At 38.4% G+C, this 19,847-nt stretch overlaps 1 protein-coding gene across 2 annotated transcripts in view; it reads right to left on the bottom strand.

The window, feature by feature from the left end:
* Nucleotides 1–982: 982 nt before the first annotated feature.
* The window catches only part of GULP1 (GULP PTB domain containing engulfment adaptor 1), a 166,256-nt gene continuing 147,391 nt past the window's right edge, over nucleotides 983–19,847 (bottom strand). The window contains exon 14 of one of the 2 annotated variants that reach the window (XM_085227613.1): nucleotides 983–2,710. In XM_085227613.1, coding sequence (XP_085083739.1) covers nucleotides 2,691–2,710 — 20 coding nt within the window. In that variant the 3' untranslated portion in view covers nucleotides 983–2,690. Of the gene's footprint in view, nucleotides 2,711–17,740; nucleotides 17,761–19,847 lie in introns of those variants that run through there. The other variant, XM_085227616.1, reaches the window with a different exon arrangement.

Consider the following 19,847-nt stretch of genomic DNA (forward strand, 5'->3'; position numbering starts at 1 on the left):
ATGTAAATAACCAAGGTAATTCTCTCTGAAAGGTTCATACAAGGATTCCTTGTGGAACATATATATATATATATAAAATTCTACCTGATGGTCTTTTGATGGAGATAGCCTGGTTAATATGCAGAAAAAACATATTTTGGGAAGGTGGGCAGCAGACGTGAAATGTATAGTAAGTACCATTTATTTTGCAAATAAAATAGTAGTTAATTCAATAGTTATTTTTCTTTTTTCTTTTTACTTTTTTAAGCATGCACTACTCTTCTGAATTGTCTTGGCAGAACATAAAAAAAGCCTCCTTTCCCCTTATTGCTCACTTTTTTACTCTCTACCTTTTTCATTATTTTTTCTAAAATGTTATTCTCTTTTAAACAGCAAGGCTAAAGACCCCCTCCTAAGCTTTTCTCTCATCACCCATTTACTTACATTAGGACTCACCCCCATGAAAAGCTATCTGATTACTGGCACCTCAGCATATATCTCCAATGTCCCTACAGCAGCCACTGTACATAACCTTCTATAGGTTATCTTTGTTGGACCTGTATCGACCTAATCCATAGCTCTGAGAAACAACCATCTTGCCTTTTACTGTACTGTCACATCTCTATCAGTCAAAACAGAGAGCTCCCAGGCTGCTGGGGCTTAAGTGGTTGTGCCTCTCAGGGGTAATTTGTAATCCAAACTGAAAAGTACTTTTTTCCTTTGTTTGCATGACTAAAACGTCCTCATGAATTAGAAGCATCTGTGCTACATATATAGCTTGTGAAGGTACTAAACCACGTGCAGGGTCTTGTATCCAAAAAAACCAAACCAAACCAAACCAAACCAAACCAGAACAAGTCTCTGCATTGGCTGTTTATATCCTGTTGCATGGTTTTGGCTGACTGTGCCTTGGCTGCCAGTGTTTATTGTCTTTTACACATGAACTGTGGGGAAATTAGTCTCTGTCTATCTGTATGATTTGCCATGTAATCTACATAATTAATGTATTTTAGTATTATTTATTTTCTTATTCAAAATATAGATGCATCACAACTTATTAGGCACAGTTAAGTGTTTTTTGCCAACTTGCTGTTTCCTATAAAGCCTGCCAAAATGAAGACAAGTAAATGAAAACAGTCACAATAAAACAGATCAAATGTTCCTTTTCTTGTGCAGAGGGCTATCATGCTGTTAGAAGCTCACATCAGTGCAAAGCAAGAAGTGCCTGGCCTAGCCAGAAGGGCTTGGAACGCACATGCATGTGAAGGCCAAAGGGCCTTATCTGATGCTCTGATTGTCCAAGAATAATTAATTATTTCACAAAGATAAATAAAATTGTCCACAAAAAATAAGACTGAAGGCTCATGTTAACACAGATGACGGGGCAGAGGGAGAATATCTCTAAGATCTATTAATTCTGGGAGGAAACTGCAGGTTGGAGAACACAATTATCTACTGCTAGGGTGCTCTGTGAAACAATGTTTTACTGTGGTAGAAGAGCAAATGACTGCTCAGATGTTCCCATTTCTATCAGAACTTCATAGAGGAAAAACAGTTCTCATATAATCCAGAGCTCACGCACTGAAACTGTTAATTCCTTAATATGTGCATAGTCCACAGAATTTATAGCATTGATCTGTAAATGAGGAGTAGCCCTGGCACTATTAGGTTATTCATCTGACTGACTCACTCTCATTAGCAAAGAATTATATCTTAATTAAATTCATGTTCAGTAGCAACTGGAGGATGTTTGCAGAAATTAAAATTGCACTGAAACTTTAGAGAGGAAACTGTGAATGATTTAACTAAATGCACTCAAATGCTCTAGAAACAGTTAGGTACCTCACTGATTACAACATTACCAATTGCAGCGTGATGCAGATAGCACCACTACAGATTTACAGCAGAGAGCAGAATGAAGCAATATTTTATATCTATTAGACAATTGAACAGCAAAATGCACTTGGTGAGGCAACCATCTGGAGCTGGGATGGGTGCTCCTGTGGTAAGTGTGATCATACCCCCGTATGCAGCCTTGGAGGTTTCACCTCTAGCACTGCTGAGAGTAAATAGTGTCAGAGGAACGGGGCAGAAAGCAGCACATTACCAAACAAAAAATCCGAAACCGATCAGCAACTGGCACAATGCACATATCCACCACCTCTGATTAGTGGAAATTAGTGGAAATTAGAGGAAAAGACTCCCATCCCAAGCACTTGTCTGCCATCTGTCCATAGCTCCTATCTTTGTGTCCAGTGGATAACTTGGCCATTGCTCCTGGCATAGAACTGTTTGCTGGATCCTTTTATACCTACCTGCAGGAGGTTGTGTTGGCTGAGTTGAACAAAGAAGCTCAGGATGACAAAACTGGTCTTCCACGTGAATATCTCATCTTGGGGAAAGAAATTCTGAGGCCCAAGCTAAATTCAGTCATATAATGAAGCAACTATGGATTGGTCCATGGTCATCTTCTTGGACACCTGATATGAAAAGAGTTTTCATGAAAGAGTCAAGGATCATGCAGAATTGCACTGTCCTATCCAAGTCTCGGAGCAAAACATCATCCACATGAATACTGGATTACATTTTCAAGGAGTAACTTTGTTTCGCGTGATGTTGAAGAGCTCAGATGTAACTTTACCAAAGATCGCTTTACCAAAGAGGCTCTGGAACAGGACTTGAAACTGTTGTTAGACATTGCCAGCAGCAAATCAGTCTCCTATGATCATAACTGAAAAGAAGCATATAGAATGAACTCAGGATCAGTGTTATTATCAACCCATCCCATAGGAACTCAGAAGTGGGAGGGATGGCACATGAGCCTAAACTGGACCTTAAAAGGCATTGCTTCAAGTAGAAAATGAGGCACACATTTCATAGGTGAAAGCAGATAAACCAACACAAAAAAATTAAATGTGCACTGCTGAAAGCCAGAAAATTCAGGTGCCCATTTAAGTGATGAATAAACCCATGCCATTTCTGTGGCGAGCGGGGTAGACATCTGGCACCACCTGGGGTCCATGCTCCATTTCTCGTGCTGGCCAAAGTCAACACCTACATGGAGCCTCCAATGTGCACCTTGGAGGAAGCAAGATTTTATAACTTTTTTTTTTTTAATTTGTAATCCCCAGGGTGCAATAACTGTCACATGCAACAGAGAGTTAGAAGCAGCATAAGCAAAATTTCCTATAAATATGCCAGCTATTGTTTTTTTTCTTGTATAATTATTCATTTGTGTTGGTACAAATTATCAGGGGAAGTAGATTACTTTATTACACATTATTTATTACATTTTCAGCATTCACACTATGCTCACTGATGCAGTCAGCTAAGCCCATGTTCACCAGTTCCAGGAAAGAAAAATCCCTGGGGTCAGCTTGTAATTCTGGTTATAAAAGCAGTGCCTTTCCAAATCTCCTTCTTTCCTAAAAGCTTTGGACTAGAGATAAGCCATGGAAGATGTCCTAAAAGCTGGGTCATCTCAGGCCACAAATGAGTCTACAGATCCATCTTTCATGGCATATAGATACCTCTTTCTCCTTTAAACTTTTTTTTTTTTTAATTATTTTTAATTTTTTTATTTTTTATTTTGCTGCCGATCTATGATTGAATTCAGTCTGAAATAAGGGAGGAAAAAATGACCTCACTGCGGTGTTTGAGCAGGGCCCAGAAGTGCACTGGATAAACCCACCAGCCTGCATCTCATTTGTCTGTTGAATCTCTGAGTGGAAAAGCTTGTGTGTGGAGTGGCCTTCAAACATGTTTGTATCCATCAGTGTTTTGTTGTGTGATTTAATCACAATTAATGCACAGGATTAGTGAAATGTTATTTTTCATGACCATAATCAAACAAATATCTCACCCTACCATGTGACAGAAGCAATGATAGGATTATCCATTTTATATCTTTATAGTTTGGTGTTCAATTTTCTTTTTTTTCTTTTTTTCTTTTTAAACGAAACAACAAGCAGAACAGCAACATGTGCATTTTTTCATGACTAGAAGATGCAGATTTTTTCATTGCTAGTGAAAATCCACATATATAGGAGTGTTGGCTAAAGGAGATCCTGATTTAGAGACTTGAGTAAGGAACCAAAACTTCTCTCAGCTTCAGTGCAGAATTTAAACAAAAGAGGGATCTGATTAGCTCATACTGCACTGAGTTGTTGTAAACAATAATAATTAAGTCCCAGGTGGCAGGGTTTTTAAGTAAAAGGGTAAAATGAAATTATTCAGCTTATTGTAAAATATATTTAAACAATAATATTTTATCTCTATCAAATGTAATGCATTTCCTTAAAATGTGAAATAAGCAAAGAATAAAAATGAGCAGACTGAGAAGAAAAGGATGGGATTCTCTGTGCTTTGGGATTTTCTGTTAAAAGGCATCCATACATATCCTGAGCTTTTCAACAAAACCATTTGCTAGAAGGCTGTCTGCAGCAAACTGTGGCTTTTAGCGACATTTTAGTGATAGCTGCAATATGTGCAGGACTCTCGTGATGAGGAGGATTTTCTACCAATCATGAGATGTTGCCTTTGGTACTGGCAACCCCATTTAGCAAAGAATTGTAATTCCCTATGTCAGGTCTGGCCTTCCATGCAGCAAGAAGAAATAGGGGATTTATTTGTTGAAATGCTTGCTCATTTTCCAAAGGAGCCGACCCTCTTCCAGAAGGCTGAAATGCTTAGGGAGGGCCTCCATCAAGATAAACTTTCTGCATGTTTATGTGTATCTACTCATAAGAAGGCTCAGTGGCCATAAAAGTGTTTTAGATTTACTTCATTTGCCAATTTTCTATAAAAATTCCAAAGATCTGGAACTAAATGGTCTGCACTCGGTACAAGCTGTTAATGTATTCAAGCACTGTTGGATGCTGAAGCACAGAATCACAGCTTTGTTTAATAATGAAGTCTTTCACAAAATAGGCACCATATTTTTTACCAAGCTGTTGTTGATAGTAATAATTGCTATTGTGAATGTATTCAGCCTCATTTAAAACCCTTCCTTTTATCAATCTTTTTGTTTTCATCAAACCTATTAGTCCGGAAAAATCTTTTTCTCAAACTGCTCATGAGTTTAACAAAGTTAATTAAATCGTAATTAAAGCTACAGGTTCAGGGTGGTGGAACCACTAAATTCAGCACAAAGATCCAATCCCCAGTTCCTTTTTGTTTACAGAGGTTTGGCTTAGAAAAGAGAAACAGACATTTTAAAATCCTTTACTCACATGAGCAGTATGCATGGAAGTGAGTTGTCCTTTGACTTATTCTGATCTTTGATGGAAAAACCGCCAACTCAGATAATGTGTTTCCAAATGACCCCTCAGCCAAAAATGTTTGCCTCGATCCTCCAAATGATGTTGAGGCAAATTGTACCGGTAACACAAATTTGGACTCAGCAGCAGACAAAGCTGTGAGAACTGTTCACAACATGGAAGACAATAAACTCTGATATATTTCACAAATAGGAACATGTATATTTGAAAACATTTCTGTTCCATTAACTGAGAAAGGAAATAAAATGAACTGAACGGCTATTCTGGCTTGTGTAATGAGAAAAGCAAAACATAGGAAAGAAAATCAGCCTTTAAACAAAACATGATTAAAGAATAAGACACAAAGCCAGGCTGTCAGTAAAACACTGCAGAACTTAAACTGCTTTTTGAATTACAGACTGGGAGTGATATGTGTGTCTTTTGAAACATGTACACTTGGTCTGTGTAGGCTCCAGAGATGGCCATGTCAGCTAACATTAATTAGAAATGTTGAAAACATTCGTCCCGTGAGTATTTTCCAGAAAGAAGTAGAGTTGAAGGGAAAATAGAAAAAATAAATAAAGAGGCTGGCCAAGAAACAAAATGAAGGATGCTTATCACAGACTCTTCTTGATGGTTTTTCTGAAAAAAAAAAAAAAAAAAAACAACCCTAGGCATAGGACTACAAATTGTAAGTACACCGTTTCTAATGCTCCTATCTGCCTACTTTTGATAGATGATAGTCTTGAGTACCTATGGAAATAATTGAATATATTTGTGGCTAGCATTCTTTAGACACATTAGAAATTTTCTGGAGAACTTCTAGATCTTTGTGTCTGGAACAGTATCAATATACTATTTAGGCTTTTCCATCAGCAGAGATGCTGTGACAGGCAATCTGCAGTACGAGTAATTATAATCATTGAATAATGATTATATTTTTTATTTTTTATTATTTTATTAATTTTTTCCTTCACTTTTGCCAGATGAGAGTGGCCATCCTCTCAAAGCTGCCTGATCTTCATTTGAAACATAACTGATCAGAAATGCATGAGACAGCCAGGTGGCATTTAGCGTTACGTGCTGAAGATGCGTGCTTTATTTCTGGTATTGAAGATGGGGACTCACCAACAAGTACGGCAAGTTGCTGCCACTCCTCACCCATGCAAACCTCATTGCACTCGCTGGGACCATCTGAGAGCCTACATTCTGCTCTCTGTCTTTCTTTGATGTCTTCCAGTGCTCAGAAACAGAAGATTCTCTGCATCCTGCCTTGGGATCCCTGCACTTTACTCTCCTCCAGCCTGACCCTTAGCCTGTCCTTCTTGGAGTCACACCTCAGCTGCACTGCTCTCGTCTTTCATCTGTCTGGCAGGATTCCAGCTCCATCACACACCCACAGTGCCATGTAGCCTAGCAAATAAACTGCTAGCTTTACGACTGCAAGGTGTATCTTTCTGCCAGAGCATGGAAGACCTTAGTTAAAAATCCAGACATATTACAGGGGTTTCCAGTACAAATATCAAAGTTACGGCACAGAACGCTATAGTAACACAAATACTGTTTTTTCCAAGACTTCCCAAGACTTGTGTACGTTCTTAGTTTTCAGTACTCTCAGACAGTGACCCAGTCAGTATATTTATCATGGCAGCAAGCTGCTGAAGTTTCCTGTCTGTTCTCAGTTTGTTACATCTGCTCTCTCATCAGTAAGGAGACCTCAGGAAAGATGAACAGAAGATATAAGATATGCTCATTTATGGTGATGTTGCTCCAGAAAAGTCTTACAGCATAAACAATTGAATGTGCTCGTACGTCTCAACCTTCAACAAACTAACTCATTTTACATGATATTTATCTCAGTTATGTAGTAACTGCTGAGAAATGCCATCCTAAGTGTTGATACTGAGATCCAAACAAAAACCTTCTCTGATCCAGAACAGAAGTGTATTTTTGTATTAGCTGATGCACGTTGTTAAATGCTTCAGTACAGGTACAGATAACTGAGTCTTTCCGTTTAGCGTTAATGTAACAAAAGCAATACCTAAATGTTCACCCCTGGGCTAAAAACAGAAAGGCCAGCTCTGCACCTAGTGAGACTTCATTTCGTCATGCGTGGAGAAAAAATGCTAATCAGAGCTAGATATGTTTTTTATTCATCAGCTTTCACTGTACAGTTCAGCTGATGGTTTCTTGACCCCCAGTTGCTTTTCATTACCTATAAAACAGGCAGGCTTATTTTAAACTGTGCTGCTGGGGCAAATCTACAGACAACCCGGCTACCCTCTTCCATCAGCTTTGATATATTAAAGCTATATGTCATCTACACTCGATGCCTGTAATCTACTGACCTATTACATGAGTTAACAGAATACATCAAAGCCCCAGTAAACTCCTTCATTAAATTGAAGATCACATCTTGCATATATTGCAGGTGAGTTGGGAAGAGTCGTTCAACTGCTTCTTAGAACCAGAGCTCCAGAGATATGAAGGCTGGCATAAGAAAACTGGAGAATAATGAAACATTTGTTTCAGATTCAGAACCTGTACTGCGAATTTTACTATCATTAATGCCAAGTCTGGTTTCTGTTAGAAACAATTTCCACTGACTACACACTTGAGTATATCAACATATATCAAAATGGTTTTAAAATCTTTCTTCATTTGAACTTCGTTATAAAATGAAGCAATAAAAAAGTCAGAACTGTACCACTACCTGCACATTTTGCAACAAGCTGATCATCAACAAGGCAGAAGGCAGTGCAAGCTGAAGTTGCTCCTAGAACAGCAGCATCTTTTTATTTATTTATTTATTTTATTTGACTTTCGGCTTTGTTTGAAATTGCAGCATTAACAAAGGAAGTGTTTTGTGGTGGTTACAAAATGAGTATCAGATGCTGCAAGAATAGAACAAATAAATATAATGATGTATTTCTGAATTATATTTTAACATCACTATAGTTGAAGCTTGCTAATTCAGTTTTGATAGTAAGAGCTCTTCAAAACTGTACTATGTTATATAAGCACCCATTAAAAGTAAATGCTTGATAATCTTCTGGTTTTTTTCCCCTATTTGAAATAGGGTTTGCAACTTAAAGGGTACACCAGTTTTTATATTAAGCAAATCCATCTTGCTCATTTGTTTTCTTTGATGACATTTACTAGTCTATGGTTTTAAATTATAATTGATTGTTTCTGCTTTAACTATAAGAAAGCCATTTGGAAGCCAAAACAGCTTGCGTCTAAATATAAGGCTCATAGTCAATAGATAAAAGCATCATTAGTGTTGAATGATTTAGGATTGACTGCAATCTTGCAAATATTAAACAGCTTCCTATTTCATTGGTCTTGAGCCAAATTGCTTATAAAATTTATTACCTATGTGCTATTTTTCCCCCAGAAAGTCGAGAACTGATTTAAGCCTGAGTTATCTAAAGGCATTTGATCACGACTCTACGTCCCCTATCTGCCTTGCAGAACAAATAAGAAGCTTTCTCATGTCTAATGGCCTTACATAAGGGCAGCTTACAGTGAGTTGCTATCTGCATGACACCACTGTCGTAATTCAGTTTGTTTGGCCAGTTTGGTTTGGACAAGCTCCTGATGACCTCGCCCTTTTTATGTAAAGCAAACACTTTCTTCTAGGAGTTACAGTGCAAGGATAGGCCAGTGCGGTGCAGGCAATCTCTGCTGTCAGGCATGTAACTAATTATGCTTCATCCTTTATCTCATATGCGATACATTCATTAGGATGAAACATGCATTGCTTAATAAGACATTTGATTTTATTATTGTTTCCCAACAGTTCACGAAAACTTACATTTGTAAGTTTAAAGCAGAGCTAAAAAATTGACAGTGGCAGACAGCTTGGCATTAGCCACTCTTTTTCCAAGGTTTATTCCAACAGTATCTGATTGAATCCAGCTGCAAATTTCAGATCTTACAGATGGCCACCACAGTTCTCCGAGACTAGAAAGCCAAGAAGTTGGTGCCAGCTCGTGTAATGACCTTTAAGCAAAGTACTGACACAAACAACACAATCCACATGTCTGTTCTATGGCTTTTCACATAGGTAGGCATGGCTACAAAGTGGACCTTAGCTGAGATGAATGTGAGGATATAGCCTTTGATTCCCTGACTGGAAAGCAGCAAAACTAGATTGTTAACAATGGCTTTCCCATGGTAAATGGTAAAGAAGGTAGGCTGACAGCTTTTCCTAACTTCATTTCTCTCCAGGGCATATTGACTCTCTTGGCAATATAATGATAATTTTTTGCACGTGAAAAGATAACCACTGCTTTTTATTTTGTATGGACCATCCTGAAGCGAAAGAAAAAACTGAGCTGCAGTTAGTAAAACAGGATTTTTTACTTTTTATTGTCCTGTCTAACTTCTAATGGCCATGAAACATGCTCAGATTTTATGGAAAATACAAGTTATCCTACAATCATCTTTAGCAGCAAGTACAAGGAGATGTTGTTCCAAGGATTTTAGTTTTCACTCACTACAGTTTAGAACTCATCCATTTGGACGTAAAAAATTATCTGCAGCTAATCTCAGGCTTTAAAAATGCATATAAAGAGAGAACTGTCTCTGTCATTTAAAAGCTTGCCTAAGCCTTGTGGCCTCCTCCTACATCAGCAACTGGCATCTTACCATGTGGTCAACTGCTGATTTTGAAGCAGTGAAGAAGCAACTATGGACTGAAATAGAAAAGAAGCACTGGAAATGCATAATCCTCTGTTACAAAAAGCAGATCCTATTCTTATGGAATATTAAGGGTTGCTGTGTATTTAAAAGGAATGAAAGGTATCACACATAAATTACAGGGATAGAATGGCCTCCTGACAATACACTGTGTAATTTTGTCCGACGCTTCTCTGAGGCACCAGCACCTCCCTGAGAAGGAGAAGGAAACTGCACGATATTTTCAAGTTTGGATGTTCCAGCAAGCAGTTACTCTAATGGCTCCACCTCTCCTATAGCCCCGTATAACACATTATCTAGATTTTGGTTAAGGAAACTGTCTGAACATTGAGTTTATTTCAACAAGATAAAAATTATATTTTTAATTATTTTTTTCCTCCCTCGTTTCAGAGACCACTTGTTACAAAATTCTGAGAACTGAATTTCTAAAGGGCTTGGTATTAATTAAGTATATGAGCTTTAAATATTATTCCTAAATAATATTTGAATTAATTTTGAAACTGTTAAACTCTTTTAATAAGCAACTGTCAAAATAAACATAGTAAGAATGACAAAATTAACAATGACATTCTTTTTAATCATACCAAGTCTGCACAGAAATGTGTTGATAGAAGGAAACAGAATAGAGAGATACTATGTTCTAGATATATAGCTAGACCTTGTTCAAAACTCAGTTGAATAAAACAGCACTCTGACAATTTGAATCAGCTGCAAATCTGTCCAGAGAATGAGCTGTTTTCCATTTGGACAGAGGGATGTGCAATGCATCAACTGGTCATATCCAGAAAAATGATCCAAGACTTACTTGGCTAAAGAAATCATTAAGCTGCTTGATTTTGCATTCTATCCAAGAACTTTACGCACCATTATGGATAAATGCACAATGTTTTTCTTCCCAGGAAGAAAAGAAGAAAAATGGCCTAACTAGTATATCCCCTTTCTCTGTCCTATTTGAAAGGGGTCTGTGGGATTAAAAAGTCACCATGGCAAAACCCAAGAACGCTGAGCTGCTACTGGTTCAGAGCTGAAGGTTTTAGAGAAATGAGTGATACCTGAACTGAAGATAGCTTGGAAGAGGAGACAGAAGGAAGGTGGGAACAAGGACACATGGGAAAAGGGTAACCCCATGGAAGCGGACAGGGAACTGAGAGCACTAAAGGACATGAAGTAAGGAGAGGAGGTTAGAAGACAAAGCAATACACTTGGTCAATGACAAAAATTAGAACTGAGAAGAAAGTATGTCATTCAAAATACAGTACAGCTACTCCTGCCACTGCTTTCTGCCGGACTGAAATGTTCATTTAAAAACCTTCTGGACTCAGTTTCTTCTGTTTTTTTTTTCCTGACCTGTTTCTCTTGCTGCAGTCCCTGGGGATCACAAGGTTTATGATCTCAGTGACTCCATAATCACTCCATAGAAAAAAAAACAGCAAGTCCTCAGGTGTTCACTAAACTATTGTCAGTTACCAGGCACTCGTTTAGAATACATCTCATCTAGCAAAATTGGAGTTGATTAAACAATTCACATTTTTACTGTCTGAAATTAAGACAAATATCTATTTTTGTCCCTGGCCTAAGCTTATCTGTACTGATTCCATGGAGCTGATTTTTGTGTTACTGACATGGTCTCCTTTGAGAGTTTTTACAATCTTTGGCACATGGAAAAGCCTTAACAATTTACTTGATGTTTGCTGTTTATTTGGGGCCAATATCAATCATCTGTTACATATCCCAATCCTTAAATGACTCTTAAATGTAAATTAGAATCTATTTTTCTTAGAATAGCAAAGATTCCATCTAGAACTGCTAAGGACTAATATTGTCCTCTATTGACCGTGCTACTCTGAGAAATTCAATCCACTTCATAGATGTTATCCTTCACAGGAGGTCCAGCAATTACTGTCCATACTCTGTTGGAGTTTAGGCAGGCTTCTATTTTTTGTATACCGCTGAAGTATGTGGTTTCTCACTCTTTACATCAGCGTATTTTTGCCACAAACCTGGAAACAGTGCTTCATCAGTCATCAAATATTTAAATGTTTAGATGTGGTACTAAGGGATGTGGTTCAATGGGGAAATATTGGTGGTGGGTGAGTAGTTGGACTGCACGATCTTGGAGATCTTTTCCAACCGTGGTGATTCCATGATCCTATGATATATTTATACTTAACCTGAAATTTTCATAACTGTCACAAAGGTTATTTTTTGATTTTTATTTCTCTTTTTTCTTTTTGGTATGTTTGCTTTAAATAAGGATGCAGACAGATCTCAAAGTCTTGCTTCGCTTGGGATCCTGTCATCTTTCCTGCACTAACTGCTCTTGTCATCCTATGCACTGAACACTCTTCTGGCACTTACAACTCCAGAATGTTGGAAAATAATCTGCTTTTTACACTTTCCACCTGGGCTTGACTGACTGGCCAGCCTTTAGTTATTTCATCGAAGCTTGTTCTCATCCTGCAGTAATCTCTGACAAAATTTTGTCCCGTGTCCAAGACCCTGCCTTTTACTAGATTTTCAGCACCCTCTTTCCAGGTAATATCCAGAGTTTTGACTGCATTTCATAACTTCCCTTTTCTTCTGAAATCAGATGACCTGAAAACTACTTTGACAGTCTCTGGACCAGAAATAAAAATACAGGCAACTTCTGATAGCACTCTTTCTCATTGACCAATGGAACTCATATAAGGCTGTCTCAAAACTGTTCAGGCTATCTGCTACATACATTTCCAGAAATTTAAGTCTTCAGTGCAATTTTTCTGTTTTCCTACAGGTTTGTTTTTTTTTTTTTTTACTATCACTACCCATGTTGAGCCTAGCAGTCTGAGCAAGTTCATGTTCTAGAGTTTGTTAGTGTTGCATTTGTAATTGATCATCATCACTTCACACTTACACATGTGCAGCCTGCACAAACCCAATATCAACACGCTCCTCACACATGTCTATAAATGGTACAGTTGTACAAAAAGAACAAAAATGTTCTTTTGGGGCTTTACTCATCTACTGATCAAGAATGTCCGATTTTTGGAGGATGATCATTGCTTTGATAATGAATTGGCTTAATAATTTTCACAAACAGAATTTCAGAAATAATTGTATTGTGTCCAGTTCCAGAATCTTCAGTTCAAGAAAGACAGGGAACTACTGAAGAGAGTTCAGCAGAGAGCCACAAAGATGAGTAAGGGCCTGGAGCATTTCCTATACTGGTGCTGTTCAGCCTGGAGAATAAAAGACTGAGGTAGGAATCTTATCAACAGTTACATATATTCTAAAGGGCTGGTGGATTGGGCCACTCTACTCAGTAGTACTTAGTGCTAGGACAAAGGGCAATGAGTACAAACAGGAACACAGGAAGCTCCAACTGGAATGAGGAAAAACCTCATTACTTTGAGGATGACAGAGCACTGGAACAGGCTGTCCAGAGAGATTGTGAAGTACCTTTCTCTGGAGAGATTCACAACTCAATTGGATGCTTTCCGGTGCGATATACCACAGGGAACCTGGTTAAAAAGCTTAATTGCAAAGATTTCATCAGAAAGCTTGGCACGGAATGTGCACTTGCAGCAAGAAATAGATGAGATAGGGGTTAAATCTGCTGCATAGGGTGCTGCAGGAAAAGACTGAGCACAATGGCATCTTTGAGTTAGTGAAGTTAAACCCAGGGATCAGCTCAGGACTGATGGAGTTCAAGTGACTTAAAGCATCTAGAAGCTCTGCTCCTTCTCGATAGTCCTCTGAATTGCCTTTCTGTCTCACCACCACTGCTATTTACACTAATAGCAAGCTGAGTCAGAAGTATTTTCTACTGCATTTCTGTGGAATTTGGGTACTGATCTCCCACTAGGTTCTGAGAAAAACCACCTTAACACTGTTCAAAAATCAGTTTGCATGTAAGCGGAGATATCCAAGCAAGGTTACATCTACTGAGCATCTTTTAATCCAGTTTTTATGACGTTTGATTTTCAAACGTCTCAGGTTTTTAATGCAACCACTCTTGCAAATAGAGTATTTTCAAGGTAAACCACATGTTAATCAACAAGAAGAAAAGCTTGTGGTTGCACTCTTTATTAACAGATGGAAACAGTAGATGAATCCCGATAATTCCATAATCTCTGGTAATATTAATTTTAGATGTGAAACACTTCGAGAAAAAAACATGTTGAATTTCCCCCAGGGACGTCAATATAGCCAAAATCAACAAATCTCCAAAACAAAAAGTTTAATAATACATTAGTAAGGATTTTTGTTTGCTGATTTTTGCTATAATTTGGATCAGCGTCACCTTGACATGTATTGCTGTTACAGTAAAGAAAATCACACAAAGAGCCATCTGCGCTGTGGTCAGCACTTCATCAGGCAATCATTTTGAAAGGCTGTTATGAACTCTGCAGGCTCCTGCCTCGATTATGCTTCTACAAATACGTCTCCCATATAATTATTTAAAATTATAGCTGTGCGATATACTTTATTAAAGAGAGGCAGAAATAAAATCAGATGAGTGATACAGCCAAAGTAATAAACAGAAACATCTGAAATGAATATTCTTGTGGTGTTTAGGGTTTAGATAGCATTATTCTTGCCCCTTCTTTCTACGCCATCATTTGCAATTGTGCAGTCTGCTACTGAGCCTGCCACAGATTTTCAGTGTGAGATTAAGCTGCCATTCACATATCCATGTTCATACCAAACTGATGTTATACCTGCAGTTTAAAGTGGTTCTTCTTAAAGTTCTTCTTACAGGAACTATTTCTTATTAATTCCTGTCAAGTCTACACAGGCTAATGCCATGAAGCACAAAAGCAGCATAATGTAATCAGATGCTAAGTTTTAAATCTCTTGCTTTGTAGGAGTACAGCAGTGTTTTTTCCTGGGCTCTGTCCTAGCTGCCTTCTCTAACTCTTCTCTTCCTATTTTCTAACTCTTCCTATCCTCCCTCCCTGTAAAGCAAACAACCTTTAGTTTCCATCTTTCCTTCAGAAGGGCTTCAGTCCTAGTCTTATGGCTAGTACTTAATCTTTTAAAATTAATTAATTAAAACAAAAAACTCTGCAGTTTTAGAAAGTGTAGATGACACAACATTGCTATTTCCTGGGCCAGCATGAGGTGCTTACAGCAGCTGTGCTGAACCATAGCAACTCAAAACCATTGCTCGGTGATACACCACACAGAGGTGCAAAGGGAGGAATCCACTGAATCTAATGCATTTTCCCTCAAATCTCTGGGGTTTTGACCCCTGGTGCTGTGCATGGTTAATGCTGTGGATTAACAAAAGCATCCAGGTGTTATGTGTACACTGAGCACACTTGCCACTGTCATGTTCCTGTAGTTCTTCTCCTCTTGTTGCTCTCTTGTTCTGTACAGAGCGTGTGAACTCTGTACAGAAATGAGATGAAATTCCACCTGCTTGCCTTAGACAAGGTTATTTCTATTTCACAAATATTTGAAGACACGCGCGTGTCCTGAAGGGGTTTCTTTGGTCTGCTCTCTCAGGTGGAAGCATCTCAGCCCTTTTCAGATTGTTTCTGTTATGCACAGATAGCGTGGGATATTGCAGAGGGTAGCAAACCACCACCGTTAAGGTACGAAAAATCATAGAATATCCCAAGTTGGAAGGAACCTACAGGGATCATCAAGTCCAACCCCTGTCTCCACACAGGACCACCTAAACCCTATGTCTATGAGCAGTGTTGAAATGCTCCCTGAGCTCTGGCAGCTCAGGGCTTTGCCCACTACCCTGGGGAGCCTGTTCCTTACTCCTTGCTGAAGGAGTAAACAGCCAGGAAGATGTAAATGGGACTGACTTGAGTCCCTTGCTGTGACAGCAGCAATGAGTCTAGGCCAGTGACAAAAATTACTTAAGATTTTAGTAACTAGAATGAAGTGGATGGCTGTCAGGGTTTTCCTAGTAGGTCAGTCTCAGATTTGCACTCTGTGCATTCAGACTTAGATCAAAACCACAGAGTTGAGCTTCGTTTGAGCTTTTCCAGAAAGAACAGAAACATGATATCACTTCAGATCAGGGACAAAACAAAAGAAGTAACGTTTTTGTGGCAGAGTTCAGCTTGTGGTCACAAAACTGCAAGTCAGGTTACTGGTGACAGCACTTAAAGTTTTACTAGCCGATAACATATAATGAGAATAATGAGTAGTAGAAAAAGCCCCCTGGATATGAAAACATCATATATAAAAACATCGCAGCCTGGCATTATTAATGAAGATAATTTTAGTCAAAATTTTCTAGGGCATGTACTACTAATGACAGCTAAAACATCCACTAGGAGAATAAAATAATAAGTTTGGCAGAAAAAGCACCTAGAAAGCTCTCCATTGCTTCAGTGACTTGATTTTTGTTGTTGTTGTTGTTGTTGTTGTTGTTGTTGTCGTCGTCTCCATGTTGATCTACATAAATTTATTACTTTGTTCTAAGTGCAGTATCTTACAGATTAAGAAATGCAATATTTGGGATAATATCATTTATTAGTCAAATATTTACTTTTTTTGCACATGAAATAAACATATCTTTCTATTTCCACTATAATGTATGTTATCATAGATTTTTAAAAAAATATTAAGCCCATAATGATGTATAATCTGCTCATTTTGATAATAAGCTGAAGGAAGGATAACTGGCTAAAGGCTGCATTGAGGATTATAGAATATAATACTGTTGAATTTTGACTCACTATTCTGCACTGGAATAGGTCTCTCCTATACATGTCGTGTACTTCTCTGTTCATTCAATATTTGATTAAATACGCACAGATCATTTTGGAAGCTCTTCATTTTTTAGCCAACCCAAACCGTGGCTTGTGCTGCTTTGCTCAGCCAGACTGTCACAGGCACCAGCTCCAGTAGCAGCTTCCAGAGAAAACTGATAAAGCTGTCATAACCTGTCCTGCCAAGAAAAGCCTTGATAGGCCAAACGTATATGCTGCATCCTACGGTTTCTAGTGGCTTGTTTGCAGCTCACACTTCCATTTTCTCCACTGGACCCATCTCTGACTAAAGAGTACCTCACCGACAGCAAAAGCCAGGAAGGTCTCTGGCCACTGGCACAGACTCAAAAGAAAATGTATTTATATCAAATACAGTACAAGAGAGAAGATGTCTGTGGGAGGATACTGACCACAAGACCTTTCTATGAGTCTGCCTTCCCACCATTTTTGACATGCTTCTTCCAAACATCAAGAAAATCCCTCACACGGGGTCCTGATTGTGCGCTGGAGTTCCCAGAACTCCAGACGGTAAAGCATGACAGCGGCTCACTGAGAGTTAATCCATCCATTGGTGGTGGAGATGAAGTTGGAAACTTCACAACCTTTTCCTGAGTTAATGCACATGTCTGGAAAATGCCTTTTGTTCTTTTTCTGGGGGGGATTTCTAACAAATAATGCACAAGCCTTCAGTGATACAAGAGGATTAAAATATTAACTGAATATTGGTAATGGAGAAAAGTGTGGGTGGTGGACTTAGAGCAGTCAGGCCTGCCAAAACTGTGAGGCAGCTATTCACTTTTCCATGTGCATTTAATCTACCAAAGCCACAGACTGATCTTGAGAGAGGGCTGTGAAAATCAAGAATACATTTGGCTTGGCCTCAGACAGCATCTCACCAAACAAATTGCTGAGGAGCACGATGGCAGCCATGCAAAGAAAGAAGTTCCAGACAGCCTTTAAGGGGAGGCTGGCACTGATTCACAAGAATGGTCTAGTCTGTCTTTCGTGAGGTTTGCAAACTTACTCTTCAAACAGGTTCTACAGCAGTGATGTTCAGAAGCCTTGTTTCTCTCACAGTAGAGACTGATGCTCCACAATTCAAGCTTGTGGAGGAAAAAAAAAAAAAGTAAAATTCAGGCATATCAAATGATGTTCAATGCAGGATTTCAAGCGAAGAAAGCAAAGTCCTGCATAAATAGTCAAGAGACCAGACTAATAGATGCAATATGATTCCAGAGCCATACAGGGAACATCGAGGTGAGGAAAAGAACTGACAGGGTAGGAAGGAAGGAGCTGAAACATCAAAGAGAAGCTCTTTTAAGTTCAGGCTACACAATCCTTCCTGCATGTTTAGGTCTGATGAACTCTCATAGTGACACCGATCTCCAGTTGGTACCACCTTGCAGGAGGTAGTGGCCTGTGGGATCAGCAACTTGGGGTGAATCTCCTCAACAGCATGCCCACCTGGAATCTGGGGATCTCCTGTGTATGACTCAATGTGGTTCTAGTGTAAACATCTCTAATGACTTTATCCTAAAATTCTAATTTTTTTTTTTTTTTTTCCAAAAGGATAAAGGCCATAGTGGTGGAATGATATAAAGAGTTTACATATATACTGTCTAGTTTCTCTACAACTATTTGTGTAGATACATGTGACAATAAAGGAATGGTGTACAACCTAGTGACACAAAGGCATACAAAAAGGGGCAGAAACATTTTTCTGTCTTTATCCTACCACAATGACAAGTGTAAAGAAACTGAAAAATATCTAATAGAGCAGTGCTACAGCAAAGTAAGCAAACACTACAGAAAAGAAAGAAGAAAGAAAAAGAGTTCCTATGAATTCATGCCAAATCCAAAACATAAATTAAACTGTACAAATAGATACAGAAGAGACTGCATCAAATTGTAATCAACCTGCACAGGTGATCTTGGCACTGTGAGTTACCTGTCTCTAGTATCTTGCATCAGAAAAAAAGGAATTTGGAAAACTTAAAAAAATAATTGGACTTGTTCCTATCTTTCTATAACTCTCAGTACATACACAACTTGATTCTCTGTATGTTTGCACCTAATTGGGTTAAAACTCTTCATTTGTTTGTATTTAAAATTGAGTTCTTCTGGAGAGCCGATGCAAGGACTACCATCCAAGCAAGTAACACTGGAGCAGGCTCAAGCAGCGCTCAAGTTGGGTGATGCTGTTTCATATGCTGTGGAAAAAAAACACAACTACAAGAACACATGGAGCTGTAGATTACGAACTGATTTATCATTCCTGGAAGTCAGTACAGTTCTTGGAGCCAACCACAATATTCAATATTTTTTTCCAACTTCCTTTGGTAGGCTTGCTAACCCTTAGAGACATCAATGTGCAACTTGTGATCCTTAGGAAGAAGTCTGGGTTTTAGGTTTTAAGAAAGAAAGGTGTTTGCCATTATTTGTAGTCTTAAAATTGAAATATACCGTCTGCATACTTCACACATTCTCAGAAAGTTCTCTGGGAAAAACAGAATTGTGGGAAAAATAAATAAAAAGAAACACAGAAGCTAAAATGTCCCATGCATACAGAATTGTTTAATTTTCAAAAATTTGCATTTATGAAACAGAGGAAATGCATATTTCATGAATACCATTAAACTCTCTCTTTTCCTAGCTTTTTGCTTTTTAATTACGTGTAAGTCAGAATGTATTCCCGATTAATCTAAATTCTCCAGGAACGTGTCTGAAGACAGTGTTTTCCAGGAAAAAAGGGAATTTTGATTGTTCTCTGCTTTATAACAAGCCAGAGGAGGGCTATATCTGCAATGCCTTAAGCATCTGCCTGCAGTTACATGTACTGTGCTTGAAATCCTCATTTGGAATGATCTGACATTTCTTCATACAGTGCTAGCTCTCAACATCTCTATCCTTGTCTACAAGTTGCAGTGTATGAAACATATTTTGTTTCACCTTCTCAAATCCTCCTCCTAACTCAGGAGTATTTGAAGGCATCAATCCCTGTAGAAATGTACTGGTAAGCTCACCTGTGCACTCCTACCTGCATTCTGCACCATGCAGTGGGTACAGCAACACAAGTTGGCTTTTCAACTCTCAGGTGAATGAATCAACAAGAAAATGTTAACTTAGATACTGTAAACATTCAGTTTGCCCACAGTTTGTTTTTTTCACTGAAAAATAAAATCAATAACAC

Source organism: Meleagris gallopavo, chromosome 7, assembly GCF_905368555.1.
Source record: "Meleagris gallopavo chromosome 7, MGAL_WU_HG_1.1, whole genome shotgun sequence".
Taxonomy (NCBI): domain Eukaryota; kingdom Metazoa; phylum Chordata; class Aves; order Galliformes; family Phasianidae; genus Meleagris; species Meleagris gallopavo.